We start from the raw sequence: 21,410 nt of genomic DNA, 5'->3' as shown, positions 1-21,410 counted from the left end.
TTATTTTCTGCTTTTTATTTTTAGAATGTTGCAGATTGTGTGCTATATTATTATTTAACAAAGAAAAATGAAAATTTGAAATCTCTTGTAAGGAGAAACTATGGCAAGAGGAGAGGACGAAACCAGGTAACAATTTCATTATGAACCAATGGGTATTGTGGGGGTAGATCAGTGGTCTCCGGCCTCCTCCTTGGCTGTTTATTTAGATACAAGTATTTTATAGCATGCACGTGCAGTTAACTGTATGAAACTTTGATAGAAGTGCAAATGCGCATACTACACGTAAATGCATACGCTTCCTAATTCTAGCAACTATTACTGACCTATAGCTTGGCCATACATTAGGACGTTTAGACGGCCATTTTCTGACAGACTTGTTGATCTGTGGAGGATGTGATTCTGGACGACAACGCTATAAGTAAAAACGACCAATCACTGATCGATATCCACCTGCATTGATCTGTGGCTTGGTCCGTGCTTTTGTTGATGGGATGCAGACCTGTCGTTTGGCATTAACAACTTTACAAGACTGCACCCAACAACAAAACAAAATATCCAATACTTTTTCACAGATATCTGTCTTTGGTCGGTGTCTGTCATGCACGTTCTGGTCACAACAGGGTCCTTGTCGGCCGTCCAAAATCTCTAATGTATGGCCAGCTTTAGCCCTAACAATCTGACGTCTTGTTTATGCTCTGGCTCTCGGTTACAAGAAGTGTAACAAGTCAAATAAGTCTCAATATCAGATTGGTAGGGGGTCTGACTCCTGCCATTCCCACCGCTCAGCTGTCTAAAGGGGCCGCGACGACAACCTCTTAATGGTTAACCAGACACAGTGCTGTACGTTTCTGTAGCGAGTGATCTTATGTTGATGACCTATCCTAAGGGCTCTTGCACACAACATTTTGTGCCGCCCGAGGATCCGTGAAAAGATAGGACATGTTCTATCTTTTTTACGTATCAGTCGGGTTAGTTTTCTCCGTGAAAACAATCGGGTGCCACTCGGATGCTGTGATAGGAAGCCCGCGTGGCACTCTGTCTTGGGCAAGAGCCCTAAGAATAGGCCATCAATAGTCCCCGGAGAACTGCATCCATGGCCACTATTTATCTTGCAGTTAAATCGTTCTGTCTGGAGTGGCTCAGTCCGAATCCTTCTTGATCCTTATTTTGTCGCTATGTAATGTCTGATATTGTCTGTTTGTGTACCATCTGAATTGTAAAGAGCTGCGGAATATGTTGGCGCTATGTAAATAAAAATTATAATTTTAGTACTTCTGGTCAGATTATTAAAACTGGGCATAATCACTCCTCCTCACTCCTTCCCATGGTTGGTTGTAGGACAGTAGTGCAATGCCAGCCTTGATTGCAATGTTAGTGACTCCTAATATGTGGTGACATACTCTGGTTATATCGCACACCCCATACCTGTTCATGCGGCAATGCTGTGCACACCCCATACCTGTTCATGCGGCAATGCTGTGCACACCCCATACCTGTTCATGCGGCAATGCTGTGCACACCCCATACCTGTTCATGCGGCAATGCTGTGCAGACCCCATAGAGGCTTTTACAGCCAAATGCTTTTTAGAAAAGAAAAATTTGAGTCCGTTAAAAAGGCAACAAAATCTCTTGTATTAACGTGAGTTTTTCTCTTGTGTATTTCATTATATTGTGTAAATACATCCCAGTTGGTTTTTATTTCCAAATGTGCATTAGCTAGATTGATCTGTTGGTGACTTATTCTACCACCCTGCTGTGCATGTTATTAAAATTGCTAGACTTTGGATCTTGCAGCTTGTTGTATTTGTTCTTTCACCTTATCTGTATCTTATCCTTCAGTTTTGCATTGAAGCGTGATCCAGTGGAGCATAACCCTGTTTACACAGCGGTTTGTGGTGCACATTTGTATATACACCAGGAAAATGACGTATGCAGCTGTATTCCCTACTGTTACAGAACACTTGCATAGTATAGATTTTTTTTATTTTTTCCCCTTGTGGTATGGCTGGGCGATTATGATCACAATTCATTGAACATGTAACCTCGATTTATAAAGAACAATTATAAAGAACAATTATTTAAACTACGCCCCTATTTGCATGCCACGCCATTAAATTAATATATTTCCCCCTTGGCCTGCTGTATACTACTGTATGTAATATACCCCCTGACATTGCCCCCACTCAGTAGAATGCCCCCTAGTGGTCCCCACTCAGTAGAATGCCCCCTAGTGGTCCCCACTCAGTAGAATGCCCCCTAGTGGTCCCCACTCAGTAGAATGCCCCCTAGTGGTCCCCACTCAGTAGAATGCCCCCTAGTGGTCCCCACTCAGTAGAATGCCCCCTAGTGGTCCCCACTCAGTAGAATGCCCCCTAGTGGTCCCCACTCAGTAGAATGCCCCCTAGTGGTCCCCACTCAGTAGAATGCCCCCTAGTGGTCCCCACTCAGTAGAATGCCCCCTAGTGGTCCCCACTCAGTAGAATGCCCCCTAGTGGTCCCCACTCAGTAGAATGCCCCCTAGTGGTCCCCACTCAGTAGAATGCCCCCTAGTGGTCCCCACTCAGTAGAATGCCCCCTAGTGGTCCCCACTCAGTAGAATGCCCCCTAGTGGTCCCCACTCAGTAGAATGCCCCCTAGTGGTCCCCACTCAGTAGAATGCCCCCTAGTGGTCCCCACTCAGTAGAATGCCCCCTAGTGGTCCCCACTCAGTAGAATGCCCCCTAGTGGTCCCCACTCAGTAGAATGCCCCCTAGTGGTCCCCACTCAGTAGAATGCCCCCTAGTGGTCCCCACTCAGTAGAATCCCCCCTAGTGGTCCCCACTCAGTAGAATGCCCCCTAGTGGTCCCCACGCAGTAGAATGCCCCCTAGTGGTCCCCACGCAGTAGAATGCCCCCTAGTGGTCCCCACTCAGTAGAATGCCCCCTAGTGGTCCCCACTCAGTAGAATGCCCCCTAGTGGTCCCCACTCAGTAGAATGCCCCCTAGTGGTCCCCACTCACTAGAATGCCCCCTAGTGGTCCCCACTCAGTAGAATGCCCCCTAGTGGTCCCCACTCAGTAGAATGCCCCCTAGTGGTCCCCACTCAGTAGAATGCCCCCTAGTGGTCCCCACTCAGTAGAATGCCCCCTAGTGGTCCCCACTCAGTAGAATGCCCCCTAGTGGTCCCCACTCAGTAGAATGCCCCCTAGTGGTCCCCACTCAGTAGAATGCCCCCTAGTGGTCCCCACTCAGTATCACGCCCCTAGTGGTCCCCACTCAGTATCACGCCCCCTAGTGGTCCCCACTCAGTATCACGCCCCCTAGTGGTCCCCACTCAGTATCACGCCCCCTAGTGGTCCCCACTCAGTATCACGCCCCCTAGTGGTCCCCACTCAGTATCACGCCCCCTAGTGGTCCCCACTCCGTATCACGCCCCCTAGTGGTCCCCACTCCGTATCACGCCCCCTAGTGGTCCCCACTCAGTGTAATGCCCCCTAGTGGTCCCCACCCAGTGTAATGCCCCCTAGTGGTCCCCACCCAGTGTAATGCCCCCTAGTGGTCCCCACCCAGTGTAATGCCCCCTAGTGGTCCCCACCCAGTGTAATGCCCCCTAGTGGTCCCCACCCAGTGTAATGCCCCCTAGTGGTCCCCACCCAGTGTAATGCCCCCTAGTGGTCCCCACCCAGTGTAATGCCCCCTAGTGGTCCCCACCCAGTGTAATGCCCCCTAGTGGTCCCCACCCAGTGTAATGCCCCCTAGTGGTCCCCACCCAGTGTAATGCCCCCTAGTGGTCCCCACCCAGTGTAATGCCCCCTAGTGGTCCCCACCCAGTGTAATGCCCCCTAGTGGTCCCCACCCAGTGTAATGCCCCCTAGTGGTCCCCACCCAGTGTAATGCCCCCTAGTGGTCCCCACCCAGTGTAATGCCCCCTAGTGGTCCCCACCCAGTGTAATGCCCCCTAGTGGTCCCCACCCAGTGTAATGCCCCCTAGTGGTCCCCACCCAGTGTAATGCCCCCTAGTGGTCCCCACCCAGTGTAATGCCCCCTAGTGGTCCCCACCCAGTGTAATGCCCCCTAGTGGTCCCCACCCAGTGTAATGCCCCCTAGTGGTCCCCACCCAGTGTAATGCCCCCTAGTGGTCCCCACCCAGTGTAATGCCCCCTAGTGGTCCCCACCCAGTGTAATGCCCCCTAGTGGTCCCCACCCAGTGTAATGCCCCCTAGTGGTCCCCACCCAGTGTAATGCCCCCTAGTGGTCCCCACCCAGTGTAATGCCCCCTAGTGGTCCCCACCCAGTGTAATGCCCCCTAGTGGTCCCCACCCAGTGTAATGCCCCCTAGTGGTCCCCACCCAGTGTAATGCCCCCTAGTGGTCCCCACCCAGTGTAATGCCCCCTAGTGGTCCCCACCCAGTGTAATGCCCCCTAGTGGTCCCCACCCAGTGTAATGCCCCCTAGTGGTCCCCACCCAGTGTAATGCCCCCTAGTGGTCCCCACCCAGTGTAATGCCCCCTAGTGGTCCCCACCCAGTGTAATGCCCCCTAGTGGTCCCCACCCAGTGTAATGCCCCCTAGTGGTCCCCACCCAGTGTAATGCCCCCTAGTGGTCCCCACCCAGTGTAATGCCCCCTAGTGGTCCCCACCCAGTGTAATGCCCCCTAGTGGTCCCCACCCAGTGTAATGCCCCCTAGTGGTCCCCACCCAGTGTAATGCATTCATTGTGCGTAATAAAAACAATAAAATAAAACTCGCCTAACAGTGTTCCCACGCTGATTGGAGGAGATCCCTCGGCAGGTCTCCACCGGGCAGTGCCCTGTATGACTCTGCGCAGACAGGCGCATTGACATCACTACATTGCGCCGGTCTGTGCCAGATCACTCACGGCTGGCTTCACATAGTAAATGGTGTAGCAGGAAGTGGAGAACCCCCTGCTCCACCACTAGATTCAACTGTATCGGAGTCCTGAGAATGCAGATAGAGTTAAAACAGTGAAATGACGGAACCGAAAAAAAAAAAACTGACATTGGAGATCTGATGTGAATTTCGGTTTTGGTTTTATTTTGAACAATTGCCCAGTCCTACCTTGTAGCGAAAAGCATATTAGACTACACCTTTCAATACAATAAAAAAAAGACATTGACATACGTCGGACCCAGCATACGATATAAATATGTTGACATGAATGTAGCCGTAGAATATAATGTACAGCTATTGTCTCATTGTAGAAATTACATCTTTTTATTCTATAGGATTAGTAATATTGATGCCTTTTATTTTGTGCATATTTTAATACCGATGGTGTTTTAAACCTTAATGACCAAGCAATTTTTTTAAGTTTTTGTATCGTTGTATTCAAAGAGCTATAACTTTTTTTTTTCTGTTGACATAGCTGTATAAGGTCTTTGTTTTTTGCTGGTCAAGTTGTATTTTTTAATAGCACCGTTTTGGGGTGCATATAATTTATTGATCAACTTTTTTTTGTTGGGGGTAATAGAAAAAAATCCTGAAACTTCCCCATTCTGTTTTGCATCTTAAATTGACACGGTTTACCATGTGGTATAAATGTCATAATAACTTTATTCAGCAGGTCATTTCGAGTGCGGCGATACCAAATTTATATAGTGGTGGTGTTTTTTTATGTTTTTTACTACTTTTGCTGGGTCTCCCTGTGCTCCGCTGCTTTTGCTGGGTCTCCCTGTGCTCCGCTGCTTTTGCTGGGTCTCCCTGTGCTCCGCTGCTTTTGCTGGGTCTCCCTGTGCTCCGCTGCTTTTGCTGGGTCTCCCTGTGCTCCGCTGCTTTTGCTGGGTCTCCCTGTGCTCCGCTGCTTTTGCTGGGTCTCCCTGTGCTCCGCTGCTTTTGCTGGGTCTCCCTGTGCTCCGCTGCTTTTGCTGGGTCTCCCTGTGCTCCGCTGCTTTTGCTGGGTCTCCCTGTGCTCCGCTGCTTTTGCTGGGTCTCCCTGTGCTCCGCTGCTTTTGCTGGGTCTCCCTGTGCTCCGCTGCTTTTGCTGGGTCTCCCTGTGCTCCACTGCTTTTGCTGGGTCTCCCTGTGCTCCGCTGCTTTTGCTGGGTCTCCCTGTGCTCCGCTGCTTTTGCTGGGTCTCCCTGTGCTCCGCTGCTTTTGCTGGGTCTCCCTGTGCTCCGCTGCTTTTGCTGGGTCTCCCTGTGCTCCGCTGCTTTTGCTGGGTCTCCCTGTGCTCCGCTGCTTTTGCTGGGTCTCCCTGTTCTCCGCTGCTTTTGCTGGGTCTCCCTGTTCTCCGCTGCTTTTGCTGGGTCTCCCTGTGCTCCGCTGCTTTTGCTGGGTCTCCCTGTGCTCCGCTGCTTTTGCTGGGTCTCCCTGTTCTCCGCTGCTTTTGCTGGGTCTCCCTGTTCTCCGCTGCTTTTGCTGGGTCTCCCTGTGCTCCGCTGCTTTTGCTGGGTCTCCCTGTGCTCCGCTGCTTTTGCTGGGTCTCCCTGTTCTCCGCTGCTTTTGCTGGGTCTCCCTGTGCTCCGCTGCTTTTGCTGGGTCTCCCTGTGCTCCGCTGCTTTTGCTGGGTCTCCCTGTTCTCCGCTGCTTTTGCTGGGTCTCCCTGTTCTCCGCTGCTTTTGCTGGGTCTCCCTGTTCTCCGCTGCTTTTGCTGGGTCTCCCTGTGCTCCGCTGCTTTTGCTGGGTCTCCCTGTGCTCCGCTGCTTTTGCTGGGTCTCTCTGTGCTCCGCTGCTTTTGCTGGGTCTCCCTGTGCTCCGCTGCTTTTGCTGGGTCTCCCTGTTCTCCGCTGCTTTTGCTGGGTCTCCCTGTGCTCCGCTGCTTTTGCTGGGTCTCCCTGTGCTCCGCTGCTTTTGCTGGGTCTCCCTGTGCTCCGCTGCTTTTGCTGGGTCTCCCTGTGCTCCGCTGCTTTTGCTGGGTCTCCCTGTGCTCCGCTGCTTTTGCTGGGTCTCCCTGTGCTCCGCTGCTTTTGCTGGGTCTCCCTGTGCTCCGCTGCTTTTGCTGGGTCTCCCTGTGCGCCGCTGCTTTTGCTGGGTCTCCCTGTGCGCCGCTGCTTTTGCTGGGTCTCCCTGTGCGCCGCTGCTTTTGCTGGGTCTCCCTGTGCGCCGCTGCTTTTGCTGGGTGTAGCACATTGTAAGTGCCCCTTTTTTTTTGCTTGCAGGAATAGGGAAACATTACATTACACATTTCAATGGAGGATTGGCAGCTCTCCAGAGCCATGTGAGCGTTCGATGTGGTTTTCAGTCCTAACAAATATAGGGTTGGGAGTGATCGGGTCTCCCCCTCAATCACCCCAACACGCCCTAATAAGAGAAGGGGTTATCTAGACCAGAACCCTGTTAAAATGTGATCAGGCATGAACAAGCTGCTTCTATGAAAACAATTAGCATTAGGGTTATCCGAATTTTATGTGTAGCAGGTGGTAGAGCTGTGGTCTGACTAAATAGAAACTCGCTCTGCTGCTGTTGCAGCCAATCACGCGGAGTACAGTCGGGATTACCTTGAGTAACCCCGGCGAGATTAGTAGCTTGCATGTGAGACGGACAACTCTTCTGTAGGCAGCTTAAGTGGCAGGATGACACAATTTCCTGGAATAAACATGCTGCTGGCTCAGGCAACTTTTGCACGGCGTATAGTGGTCCCCCCTCCTGAATGTCCTCTCTCTGAGATTTCATTCGAGGCCAAATATCAACCTGCCACAAAAGTGACGGGAAGATTGTCCAGGAACAGATGAACGTGCAGGTGCGTGCCGCTCCAGGGCTTTACGGAAGTCATTTTTGCAGGAGGATTTCAGAATAGCACATTGCTGATTCCCGTCTGTAACAGCGCTCTGACAGAGGCTGAGGATAAAGCAGGCATGTTTATGTCACCACGGGCTGATCGCTTACACTCGGCAGCTGTCGATGGCCGCAGGGGTCGCCGTAATAATCCGCTTTTCATACCTGGTGTATGAGTTAATTTGTAGATCAGCACTCCGGACGGGGTCACATGATGTACCTGCAATGACTGGATTATAATGGTTTGGCCTTCGCACTGCATTATCATACATATAGATTTCATGAGTGACCTGTATATGAACAAGCGCTGACTGCAGGAATTTTCCTGTAAAGCTTCACAAATGGGCTGTAAAGTTGGCTAGATCTGATTGGTTGCTGATGATGGGGTACGCAGCATGTTTGCTTTGTTGTGTAAATTCTTAAGTTTGGCTAAATTATCTGAAAGTCGGCTGCCAGCTACAGATTGGAGGATAGGGTATGGCCAAAGTGAGCATTCAACCTGTCTTTCTTCATAGACGCCCTCATGGTTGGTTGCGATCTATTTGTTTCTTTTAGAAAGTTGGCTGGACTTCTTGGCAAAAAATCTTTTTCTGTTTTAAAGAACCATTTATTCACTCCCCTCCGTCTTTGGCCAGCCATGCCTTGCATCACCGCACACGAACGTCTGAAGGATCACTTTTCACTTCCGGGGTATGGGGGTTTTGTTGGAGAAACCAGTAATAGACTAGGGGTTAAGTATATGAATGCCTGTATTGTTTTTTTTTTCTCAGTAAAGCAGTTTTATGCTGCTTATTATATCTCTGGTCTAGACTTGACTTTCTGTGTTTGAGTTTAATTTGAAACAATTCGGCTTCTGTAGACATTATCGAATGTATATGTAGGTTTTGTAGAATATCTGACCAAGTTATTAGCAGTAAGATTGCACAGCTTATATATCTATCACTATGGTCATTGCATGATGAACCTTGAATATGGCCCAATCTTTAGAAGTAGTTTACTGCTGCCATCTGCTGGCAAGTAGAGAAATATCTAAGGGCTCATTCAGACTAGCGTGGTTCTCGAGTTTTCACGCAGTGTGCGTCTGTTGCGTGAAACTCACTGCTTTTCCTATATTAGTGCGTTTTCACTCACCTAGTTTCCCATTGAAGTCTAAGGGTGTGCGAAAACCACGGACAACACACTGATGCACATCCGTGTTTCACGCATCAATTACATAGAAATGCAGAGAATTAAAAAAAAAGTGTGAAAAGTTAAAAAGTATGCTGTGTGCAAAGCACACTGATAAAAAGAATTCTACATTTTATAACATGTGCAAATCGGACACGCTCGCCCGAATGTAGCCTAACCAGGGATGTTTCTTGCGTCCTTTTCATATGTAATTGGGAAGCGCTGCTCAGTGTTTCTAGCGGTTTAACTAACAATGGTTTGTTCAAAAAGCATTTCCACTCAAAACCTAAAATTGGTCAAATATAAGAAAATCACAAAGGAGGGTCGCAACAAAAGTTTGATTGTTACCACATCTGGGAATGTTAGGCATATTTTGTTTGATGCCCTTTCAGAGTATTGTTTACCTTTTTGTTTTTAAATCGCTGTAAAAACTGTGACCAAATCGTACATGTAAATTTACCCTTATAAGGTTTACATAGTTGTATTACTTGCCTTGTTGCCCCCATGTCAGTAATCAGAAAAAAACAGCTACGGAAAATAGCAAATGTATTAATCTTTTTCGCTATAGCAACAGATTGCACGACCTTCTCAAGAAGAAAAGGAAGCTGAAAAAGTAGAAGAGGAGAAGTGTGAAAAAAATGAGAAAAAAGAAGAGGAACGAAGGGAGGAAGAGGAGAAGGAGGAAAAAGAGGAGTTTAAGTGAGTGGTGTCTTGGAGTTTCCTCTTCGCTGCCTGTTCTTCAGTTTGCTATCGTGTCTGTCGTTGGTGGTTAAACGGCCTGCTGTAATACACATTATACGTCATTTTTTAGAAAGCATCTTTATTGAATGCAGCTCCTTCAAAATTTGTCCATTACTACATATGCACACTAAGGCTCTGTACACATTTACGCTTTGACTTCCGTTCATAATGGAAGTCCTATAGCTGTGCCTCATCTGTCGTATGACGGAGCACGAGCGGTACTTGGGGGTCAGTTCCCTATCCTTGGAGGTTTTCATTGTTTTGACAGCAAGAATAGCACTGTGTGGCGCAGAATTCTTGCCAAAAAAGGGATGGAAATCTGGTGGTGACACCTGCTCCTTTACATTTAGTCAGGGGTGAATATTTAGCGGAAGCATCAGCTCCAGGTACTGTGTACACTACAGAGGAACATATAATGAAGCCTAGTATCGATTTGTACTAGAGCAAGGGTAAAAATCAAATAACTTTACAGAGCTGAAATCGGAAGGATGCTGGGAATAAGGGGAGGGGGTAGGTATGTGGTTAAAAAAACAAAAACCTTAAAGGTCCATTTTAAATATTTGTAGATCTGACTGCAGTGTTTCATTTGCTTGTTTCAATGATCATTTTAGGGAAAATCCCAAAGACAAAATTGAAATTGCAGCAGAAGACAGTGAGGAAAGGGAACAATCCACTCCGAAGGGACGTAAAACTGCAAACAGCCAAGGCCGGAGGAAGGGGAGGATAACTAGATCAATGGCTAATGAAGCTGCTAATGCTGCTGCCACTGTGTCCACCTCGACCTCTTCTACTAGTCCTCCTGCTCCACCTGTGCCTGCGCCTACTCCAGAGGAACCTCCACCACCTCCAGGACCTGCACAGGATCAAAGTGAGTAATCCTATAAACAACATACTGCTGATCAGTCCGCTTCTGCTCAAAATGTCAAGGCATCAACCCCATGTTCTGTCTGGCTAGTGGGTCAGATTACCATATGGCTAGATCTATCTTCCAGCCAGGAGTTGTCATTCTTGTGGAAATTGGCTTGGTCTGAATGGTTTGGTTTGATCTAATCACCTTCCTTTTTAATGGGTTACTTATATATTTTAAGATTGTCTGGAATGTTACTTCATTTTTATGCTTGTCAACGTGACTTTGGATAAATTAATCCATGATCATTTCTTATTTTGCACTCTTTGATCATATCATTTTTATGTGAAAGTGATCAGTTACTTTATCAGTGTCATAACCCGAATCATTATACGCTCGCAGTTTGATACACGACTTGAGTCCCGTTTTATACATCACAGTTTTTCAAGCCAACGGTGACTGGTCAGTGGTTGGAAAAATGATGGTTGAGGATCTGATGTAAATTTCCATCAGTATAATCTTCCTGGCCAGATCGGAAGCATCATTGATGCATAGCGAAGGTTGTAGCAAGAGCTCTATGCAGTAATGCCTTTTGTAATGGTCACTAGAAACCTAGAACTATTAATTTTATATGGCATCACAAATGGGGGTCAAAGGTAAGAAAAAGTTTTCTCATTGATCTTCTCTTTCATTAACACGGGCCAATAATGATTTCAATTACTTGGAAACGAGCGAATTCTGACAATTTACTACTGAGGCTACTTCTGCGACATGCAGAAATTGGTCACTTTCCTCTTCTAATCTAAAGACTAATTTGCACGTGCCGTTATTCTCCCCGCATACATTTGCCGCACTATTCGCAAAACAAAACACGGCGGGTTTTGTAATAAATGTAGCCAGATCACCACGGTCTTAGACTGTTCCAAATTTTAAGGGATTTTTCGGGACTATAATATTGATGACCTATACTTTTCTCTCGCGGATCAACAGATTAAAAGGTCCGCAGTTCTGAGCTGCAATACCAGACACAGCCACTACCGAATGAAGTGCCGCTTCAATTATCTGATTGGTGAGGGTGCCGGCACTTCGACCCCATCAATCTGATATTAATGGCCTATTCTAGCGATAGTCTATCAATATTATAGTCCCAGAAAACGCCTTTAAAAATCTTGTCTTCAAGTGTTACAGGGTCGTATTGTACGGTGGATCTGAGGCGTCACACTTGCGTTGCATAATCAGTTACTCTTTTATCAGAATGGGATTACAGATTACATTCAGTTTGTATCCGTTTTACATTGACACCAATGATAAAAATAACCCAACTGTTATCCGTTTTTTTGAACAAAGTAAAAGTTCTGTACTCTGCACTTTTATCTGTCCAAAAAACGGACAACTAATGTAACGGATGCGAACAGTCACAACCTTTTATCATGTTTTCATGTACTACAAAATTTAAAATCCTATTTATGATTACTTTCCATCAAGTTATCTTGGATTAACAGATGACCAGCCTTATTTGCTTTTTTTCCTTTATGGGTAGGTTTAGTCATTTCAGCTATCACGTTATGTTGTTAAAGCGTAACTACACGTTCAATCAACTTTTTATTTTCTAGCAGCATGTGTAATATAAATATATTTTGTAATATACTTTATTAATGAATTTGGGCTCATTTTTGTGTTATATGTGTTTTAAATGGCCACTCTGACACTTTTCTACCACATTTTATTTCTTGTATTTCTCCTGTTGCTAGAAGAAATCCGTACACTGTTTGAATGTATCAGTGCACGGATTCTGCTGCCTATGAGTACGGGTGGGTGGTGGCCCCATCCTGACGTCAGATGTGCACGCTCCCATCGTGACATCAGGAAGGTCTCTCTGCCTCTCTACACTACACCGTTCTCTATAGAGTAACCGACAGCAGCAGAGCGCAGGGAAGAGACTGTGCACTGGTCTCTGTGCCTGGATGATTCTCCCCCTTTCCTCCGGCAAAGAGTCTCAGGACACTGTAATCGGAGCTGATAATTAGCATCAGATAAGACTAGGACTGCTCCGCCCCCGCCCCCCTCAAGCACCCTGCCGTTCTGTCTTATCTTCCCTGCACTTGCCAGGGAAAGTGAAAAAGAAAAACTCTGCTTTCTTCTGGAGTGTGCAGAGATATTTCCATCTCTATAAATAATGTGTTCTGCTGTGCATAGCTCAGTGTACGCTCACAGTATTGTAGTTATATGGGAGTTCACTGCCCATGAAAGATACAGACAGATCGTAACATCACACACAGTAAGACACGCCCCTAGCAACTGCCAGAATCCGGAAGTGTCAGAAAATAGATGTGGACAGTTTCACAAGAAAAAAAGCTGCAAATAAAAGGTACTTTTGAAGTGAAAACAATTGATAGGAGTAATGTATTCACATAGAGGGACATAATATCAGTTTAAATATTCTTTTGTTTGCGAAAGTTTAGCTACGCTTTAAGGCTACAGTCACACCAGCGTGACCAATTTACGTGCATAAATCTGTCTGTGTGCGTAGCATTTTGCATTAGTGTGCTTTGCGTGTGGCATGTTTTTCACGCACTTGCAAGCACTTTTTTGTTTTTTTTTTCCAATGTAGTTAATGCGTGAAACACTGGACAGCACGTGGATGTGCGTCTGTGTGCTGTCTGTGGTTTTCACACACTTATTGACTTCATTGGGCGACTAGTTGCGTGAAAACGCACCAATATAGGACATGCAGTGCGTTCCACGCGACAGAAGTTCGCTGCTTGAAAACTCACGCGTGTCTGAATAGCCCCAAGTTGTGTTTCAACGCACAGCATGCGGATGAGAATCACGCATGTCTGAATGAGCCCCAAGTCAGAGTTCAGCAGTCTACTTTACTTTCTCAAGGTGTTTGGTTGAATTGATTGGCAATGTGAATGTATAATTCCGCTGGCTATCCTCAGATATTTCATGGCATCGATACCTGTACTATTTCCAAACGGATCCTGATGAATCCTGACATGCGCCATTGACTTAAAACAGGGTCTTTCATAGTTCCTTCAGTTTTTTCATATTTTTGACCACAACAGTAGTACTGCAGACTGCTTTATTCTTGCTGTCAAAAATACTAGAACTCCCGACTGAATCCTAGAAAAGCAAATCAGAACAGAGCCTATTCCTCCCCCCCATTCTAAATTAAACATATTTAGCAGAACTGAGATGCAATAGAACTTAAAGGGATGGTGTTGCCAGAAAAACATGTTTTTTTTTAAAAAATTAAACATTTAGTGTGTGGGTGATTAAACATTGTTCAAATTTTTTTTTTTTTTTTGGCACGAGCCAGGAAATATTATAAATTATTTCTAATTTATAATACTACCCATTTTTGGTCACTAGATGGGGCTGTTCCCAAAATTGCAGCATTGCAACATTGGGTTAAAAGCCCTCGCTCTAGTGAGCTCTCAGCATCCCCCCCTCCTTTATCCTGGCTAGTGCCGGGATAAACGAGGGGTTTGAAAGGTTTAACCTCCTACACTGTGTGTCGCCATTTTTTGAGGTAACCCACAGTGTAGTAGGTTTACATACAGTAGTAAACACACACAAACACTAACATACATTGAAATCTCTTACCTGCTCCTGCCGCCGCGGCTCCCTCCGGCCCGTCCGCTCCGTTTGCTGCCGCTGTTCCATGTGCACAAGTCCGGAAGCCGCGACCGGAAGTAGTAATATTACTGTCCGGCCGCGACTTCCGGTCCACAGGAAAATGGCGCCGGACGGCGCCAATTTCGAATAGGACTGTGTGGGAGCGGCGCATGCACAGTTCCCACACAGACGCCGTACACGGCAGTCAATGGGACGGGAGCCGTTCGCAGTCCCTATGGGACTGTGGCTGCCGTATTCCATGTCTGTGTGTGTCGTTAATCGACACACACAGAAATGGAACAAAAAATGGCAGCCCCCATAGGGAAGAAAAAGTGTAAAAATAAGAAACAGTAAAACACAAACACACAAATGAATATAAACGTTTTTATTAAAGCACTAACATCTTTAACATATAAAAAAATTATTTGCGATGACACTGTTCCTTTAATAGTCAGATGGATTGAGTGTATTAAAGTACTTTTTGAAAACCTTGACACGTTCCTGTTTTAGATCCTACTGACAAGAGAAAGTAGAACCCCCCCCCCCATTTATCATATATATATGTACGTACGTGTATGTGTGTGTATATATATATATATATATATATATATATATATATATATATATATATAAATTTTTTGTTTCTGTGTTGATCCAGTGCTGCAGTTTATATACACACAATTTACCCGAGGGCACAATAACACCTTTTCCAAAATTTGGCTAATTAGGCTATGTTCACACCTACGTCAAGTGTTTCCGTTGTTGTTCTCCGTCTGAGACGGTTTCGTTGCACAACAGATACCACCGGTGGCCAGCGTAACCCATTGACTTTAATGGGTTCCATTGGCTTTCTGTCTGGAAGTCCGTGGTACGTGCTTTCGTTTTACCAGAAGCAATAGAGCAGCCTGCTGCGCTATTGTTTCTGGTACTCCCAACCAAATCTGCGACGGAGGCCCCTAACGGTATCTCCAACGCAGATGTGAGCAAGGCCTTCTAATAAAATATAACTTTTTTATTGGCAAATATTTAAGAATGGATATTAATTTCCACAATATTATGAGGAACTATTTAAAAACTGTGTATTTTAGTGGATAGATTTGCTTGTATAGTAACGTGTTCACTGCTAAAGCTTCATTCAGGGAATGTTTAGGGTATGTTCACACGCTTAACCAAAAAGGTCTGAAAATACGGAGATGTTTTCAAGGGAAAACCGCTCCTGATTTTCAGACTTTTTTTATGTCCGTTTTTGGAGTGGTTTTTCTATAGTCTATGAAAAACTACTCCAATAACAGCTCAAGAAGTGACTCACACGGGCATTTGAAAAACAGCCGCGTAAAAAAACGCCCCGTTGGAACAGAATGCCGTTTTTCCCATTGAAATCAATGGGCAGATGTTTGGAGGCATTCTGATTTGATTTGTTTTCTCCGAAAAACTCCCAAAAATAAGCAGTGTGAACATACCCTTATAGTGTAACACTGTATCAGCTCACATTACCGTTACTCATGTAGCGCCATTTGTATTCCGCCAGCAGGATAGTATTCCTATTTACTCATGAGTTTTGGTTGCCTGCAGTATACTAGCACAGAATATCCGCTACCTAAAATCCGCACACCGCCTCCCCAATGGCTAACAAGAAATGCCACATTAGGCAATTTATAAACTTCAGAAGTAAGGCCCAATTCACACTTCCGTGGTTTTTATCCGCAATTACGGATCCGTAAATGCAAATAAAATACCCACACCGTATATTTACAGGTGTGTGTCCGGGCCGTAGAAATGAGCCACAAAAATGCCCTATTTTTCGCATTTACGGACCGTGCTCCCATACTTATTACTTCGAGCACGGTTCACAAAGGCGGATGACACTCTGTGGCCCGTCTGGTCCGTTTTTACTGACCGTAAATATTGCACGGACGTGTGCCTGGGGCCGAACAGAGTAGTTTACATTGCCAGCTGCGGCTGCCCCAAAATATATTTGGTAAAAACGATACAAGAGTTTTATATTAGACAGCACACTCGACACATCCGCTATGTACATGACGAGAAATTTAATTCATTCCAATTTTGGGGTCTCTGTCAACTAAAATTAAGTCTCTGACGGGAATTTAGACTAAAAATTATTATAGGAAGAATGGAAGGGGTTACACAAGACTAAAAGGTGTAGCGTGCAGGCCAAGTCCAGGAGCATGCACGATTCAGGGCATCTAGTCCAAAACTAAGTCCACAGACATGCGGAGTAGAGAGAATTGGGGACTTTGGAGCATACTGATCGTAGGTTATCCATAGCCATTGCCCATGACTATGCTAGCCACATGGGAATTCTCTGATCTGATAGGATTAGCACTTAGGAGATGGAGGGTGACGACAAATAGCTTTTATAGTCACCCATCTATAAACTACGGGATACGCAATTCCAGTGCCATTAGCCTCAAACCCTCTGAGGATGCCGTTCGCCAGGGAAACATGTAAAAAAAGGAGAGGCTGTGTTGATTTTAGGTATTGGAAAACTTTCCTGCAGGTGGAATACAAACTGCCACAAATGAATAGTAATGTGAGCTGATGCAGTGTTACACTATTCACTGCATGAAGCTTTAGCATTGAGCACGTTATTTTACAAGCAACTTTACCAATCATTGACTCCATTAAAAATCACAGTTATGAAATCGTTCCTCCATAATATTGTGATCAAAAGTTTAAATGTGTAGTTCCTATTTAAGAATGAATGTTAGAGACCTATTAAAATTTTGCATCGGTTGGGGTCCGGTTGCTAAGGCCCCCACCGTTGCTGAAATGAAGGTGCAAAAGCGATTAGCTGAGCACCCTGCACCTTCGGCTGCGATCAGTGCTTATGCACCTTCGTTTCAGTGATGGTGAAGATCCGAACTTTTGATATGTCTCGAAGTTTGATAAAAGTTTAGTTACTAATTATAAATATTTACAAATAAAGGTTACATTTTATTAGAAGTTCATTGGTGAATTTGAGCGCGCGCGTGTGATCTGACAGTTCATCCCCATTTACGTGAAAGAGGCAGATACCAGACCCTTTCTCTCTTTCCCTTTCTCTCTTTCTCTCTTACCCTTTCTCTCTTTCTCTCTTACCCTTTCTCTCTTTCTCTCTTACCCTTTCTCTCTTTCTCTCTTACCCTTTCTCTCTTTCTCTCTTACCCTTTCTCTCTTTCTCTCTTACCCTTTCTCTCTTTCTCTCTTACCCTTTCTCTCTTTTTCTCTTACCCTTTCTCTCTTACCCTTTCTCTCTTTTTCTCTTACCCTTTCTCTCTTACCCTTTCTCTCTTTTTCTCTTACCCTTTCTCTCTTTTTCTCTTACCCTTTCTCTCTTTTTCTCTTACCCTTTCTCTCTTTTTCTCTTACCCTTTCTCTCTTTTTCAGCATGGAGTAGATTATACTCGATTTAATATTTTTTTTTAAATTGGGCACACAGAGTAGCCCATTTTCGCTTCAACGACTTTTTACAGGACATGTTTTTCTTACTATATATAGCCGCTTTAAACATAACTGTACTAATATAAAATGATAAAGAATATTTTGAAATCAATAATACTTACTGAGGGAGATTTATCAATAATACCCATATTCTCCACTTTCTTAGCTTGATTTCTGCCTGAATTCTGTTGCTTTTTGCTTAATAAATCTCTCGATAGTACTAAACTTGTGTAAAGATTTCATAATTAAAAACTAAAACCGTGTATAAAGCGTGCTGTTTTTTTTTTTTGTTTTTTTAACAAACCGTATCAATAGAGGATAGTCATCTTTTTCTCTTCACTATGTAAACAAACCACTTGAATCAAGCACAAATGTAAATGCCCATGTTATGTTCCAAATGAAAATCTATCTCTAAGTGGGTTATCAAATAAGAATTGCATGCTCTGCATCAACCAATCATATACTTTTCTTGTCCTTTTCATAAATCCTGAGACAAAATGGTTTATATATATATATATATATATATATATATATAATGTGTGTGTGTGTATGTATGTATGTATGTATATATATATATCTCTCAACCTATTCATAGTTACATAGTTGATGAGGTCAAAATAAGAGGCGGTCCATCAAGTTCAATCTAAAATCCTACAGTGTTGATCCAGACGAAGGCAAAAACCCCTATGAGGCAGTTGCACATATTCTCCTATTAGGGGGGAGTAATTACTTTTTTACTCCACATATGGCATTCAGAATAAATCTCTGGATCAAGGACCCATCTCCCGTAGTATGTATAACTTGTAATATTATATCTTTTAAAAAAATTCATCCATGCTCTTCTTAAACTTACTCACTGAATTAACCATTACAACATCTTGGTGCAGAGAGTTCCATAGTGTCACTGCTCTTACCGAAAAGAATCCCGGTCTATGATTACGGTAACCTTCTTTCCTCTAGACGTAGAGGATGCCCCCTTGTCATAGTTGGTTGCAGGCTTGGGTAAAAAACCAAAACAAAACATTAGACCGCTCTTTCTACTGTCCATTCATATATCTGCACATTGTAATTTGATTGCCTCTAGGGCCCTGTTCACATTTGGGTTGTTACATTCCGTTGTTTTGCTCTCAGCAGGAGCAGAACAAGGGAATACAGGACGCAACGGTTCTGTTGCACCACCGGCAGCCGATGAAACCCATTGACTTTAATGTATTCAGTCTGCTTTCCATCGGGTTCAACGTGGTTTTACCAGAATCAATAGCGCGGCATGCTGCCCTATTGTTTCCCGTAATTTCTGCCAGCTCTGTGACGGAGGCCCCTAACTGAGCCGTTTAGTCTGCTTTCCGATGGGCTGTCTGCGGTTTTACCAAAAACAGCGCAGTATGCTGCGCTATTGTTTCCGGTAATCTATGCCGGATCTGCAACAGAGGACCCTAACGGAGCCTACAATGCAGATGTGAACAGGCCCTAAAGTCAACTTTATTTACAAACTGAATACTGACCCCCAAGTTGGATAATATTTCTAGGTACTGCAATCCACCCACTTCCTTAATTACCTTGGCTCCCCTCCTCTGCACCCGTTCCAGTTCAGCTATGTTCACGTTATTCCATGTGTGTTCTGATGAGTGATTTGTTTAAAGGCAAAACTATGTACTTGTACATGTGCATCTATGCCTTTTTTTAAAACATCCCATGATTTTATATGCCTTGGCAGCAGCTGCCTGGCACTGGTTGCTATCGTATTGCCTTCAGTCACATTTTTAGGTGCAAGCAATAACAATACGAGCTATTAGCGCACCTAAATAAGGAGTTTCAGCTTTACCCTAAGAAAATCGCATAGAAATTGGTAAGGATGTTAAAGTGTACCTCTACTCTTGATCTCCAGCCTGTTCAGACCGTGGATTCTGACACACCTGTGTGTATCTCCACTAAGATGTTTGGCCGGAAATATAGCGCTGCATGCTACAAAAAGAGCTGCTGCAGATGTGAACATAGCGTTTTTCAGTTCAATCCAGTCTAGGCAATGCTCTGTGAGATAAATACATCAGCAGCAGCTGCACAAATCCCGCTGGTAGTTGGCTACAATGCATCAGTCATGTGGAGTCTAAAGGCCCTCTTACACCGGCCGATCAACGAGAAATTGTTGATCGGCACTCGTTTGCTCCTGTCATACAGAGCTATGGATGGGGACGAGCGGATGTTACTCCGATCGCTCGTCCCCATACATTATTATCATGTTGGCAGCGCGTCTCCCTGTTTACACAGGAGGATGTGCTGCCGACAACGATATTTCACTTTTTTTAAAACTATAAGACCGGCAGATTTGCTCGTTCATCTGCTGATCGTTTCCCTATTTACACAGGGCAATTCTCGCCAACGAGCTTTATATGAACGCTCGTCTGCCCGATAATCGCCCGGTGTAAAACCCCCGTAAGCTGTTTGGCTCACAGAACCTAGACTGGATACAATTCAATCCATTTCGCCGCTGAGAACAGGACCAGATATGTACTGGACCGCTGCCTGTGAATGGAAACCAGAATGTTCTCATTCACTGACATAAAACAAGTACCTTAAAGTGATGAATAATTAAAGTCTATCCGATTAATTTATATAATGATTCATTTAAATTCCAGAAAATCCCTTTTAAAATTGGCTACTCTCATTTTGGAACTTGAGAGCGGAGAATTCCTTGAATTAATGGTTTCTTTGGCGGGGAATCTGCTCTTTGGTTAACCCCATGTCCAATGAAGTATCCTCCTGTAAAAAAGGCTTCAACGAAATGCAGAACGCAGCAGTTGTGGGTCAGAAAGCAATAGTGTACTTCTAGTACTCGCCCCAATAGCTTAAAGGGATCCTGTCATCAACATCTTACATGTTAAACTCGCCTGACCCCTCAATGGCCGCAGCTGTCCAGAGTTCGTTCCTGTTCTCTTCTTTCCTGAAGTCCTTCTCTGTCAGTAAATATAGTTGTTTAAACTTTTCCCGCCTTTTATGGTAATTTATTTTTCCCTCTGGGATGCAGCTTAACCACACCCACTGCCACCACCTGTCTGGCCCTGACTGGCTAAGGAGCTGTCAATCAAAAAGAAGGAGGTGGAGTCCACTCTGAGATGCTGGAGGAATGAAAATCTGACTCTTTTCAGATGAAGATTTGACTCTTTTCTGCTCATTTGCATATGGCGTGGGACCACTGAAAAACGGAATACTAAAGCTACAGAGCTTACTTAGAACATATTTATAGCTTAGACCCACCCACTTTCACCAGGTATTGCTGGCTTTATAGCTAAAATGCTGGTGACAGGATCCCTTTAACTTTTTACAAGTGATTCTAAATTACAATTTGCATTTTCTGAGACAGTGTTCCGCATATTTTCCACGGTTTATAGGATAGTTGTGGGTTATGTAACTTTAAAACATTGTACTGGGGATCTGGCAGTCTTCTCCTTCTCCCCTCCTGTCAATAACAAAGCTGTAATTATTGTAACTGCTTGTTTCTTCCTTCTGGACATTGCAGCAACAAGACAAAAACTGAAATATTTCCTAACTAAGGCCCCTTGCACGCGACCGTAAAAATTGTCGTAATTACGGTCTGCAATAACGGACCCAGTCACTTCAATTGACCACGGATACAAGGTGTCCGGGCTGCAGAAGTGTACCGCAAATTATGGAACATGTCCGTTCTTTTGCTTTTTATGGCCCATACTTTGTATGGAGCACAGGCTGAAGATGCGAGTGGCTGTCCGAGGCCGGCTGTGCCCGTAAATGCGGGCTATGATTACGGGCACGGCCTTGTGTACATCTGCGTTCTGGGTTCCGTTCTCATAGGAGCAAAACAACAATAATACCAGAACAGTCGCATGACTGAAACGAACAGCGACTGA

The 21,410-nt window shown here is 44.9% G+C and overlaps 1 protein-coding gene across 5 annotated transcripts in view; it reads left to right on the top strand.

Moving 5' to 3' along the window:
* The window catches only part of NCOR1 (nuclear receptor corepressor 1), a 173,041-nt gene that overhangs the window by 93,825 nt on the left and 57,806 nt on the right, over window positions 1-21,410 (top strand). For all 5 annotated transcript variants that reach the window (XM_075854369.1, XM_075854367.1, XM_075854371.1 and 2 more), the window contains 3 exons: window positions 25-126; window positions 9,448-9,578; window positions 10,232-10,488. In XM_075854369.1, the coding sequence (XP_075710484.1) occupies window positions 25-126; window positions 9,448-9,578; window positions 10,232-10,488 (490 nt within the window). The remainder of the gene's footprint in view (window positions 1-24; window positions 127-9,447; window positions 9,579-10,231; window positions 10,489-21,410) is intronic.

The sequence above is a fragment of the Rhinoderma darwinii genome, chromosome 2 (assembly GCF_050947455.1).
Source record: "Rhinoderma darwinii isolate aRhiDar2 chromosome 2, aRhiDar2.hap1, whole genome shotgun sequence".
Taxonomy (NCBI): domain Eukaryota; kingdom Metazoa; phylum Chordata; class Amphibia; order Anura; family Rhinodermatidae; genus Rhinoderma; species Rhinoderma darwinii.
This window is presented reverse-complemented; position numbering and strand designations above follow the sequence as displayed.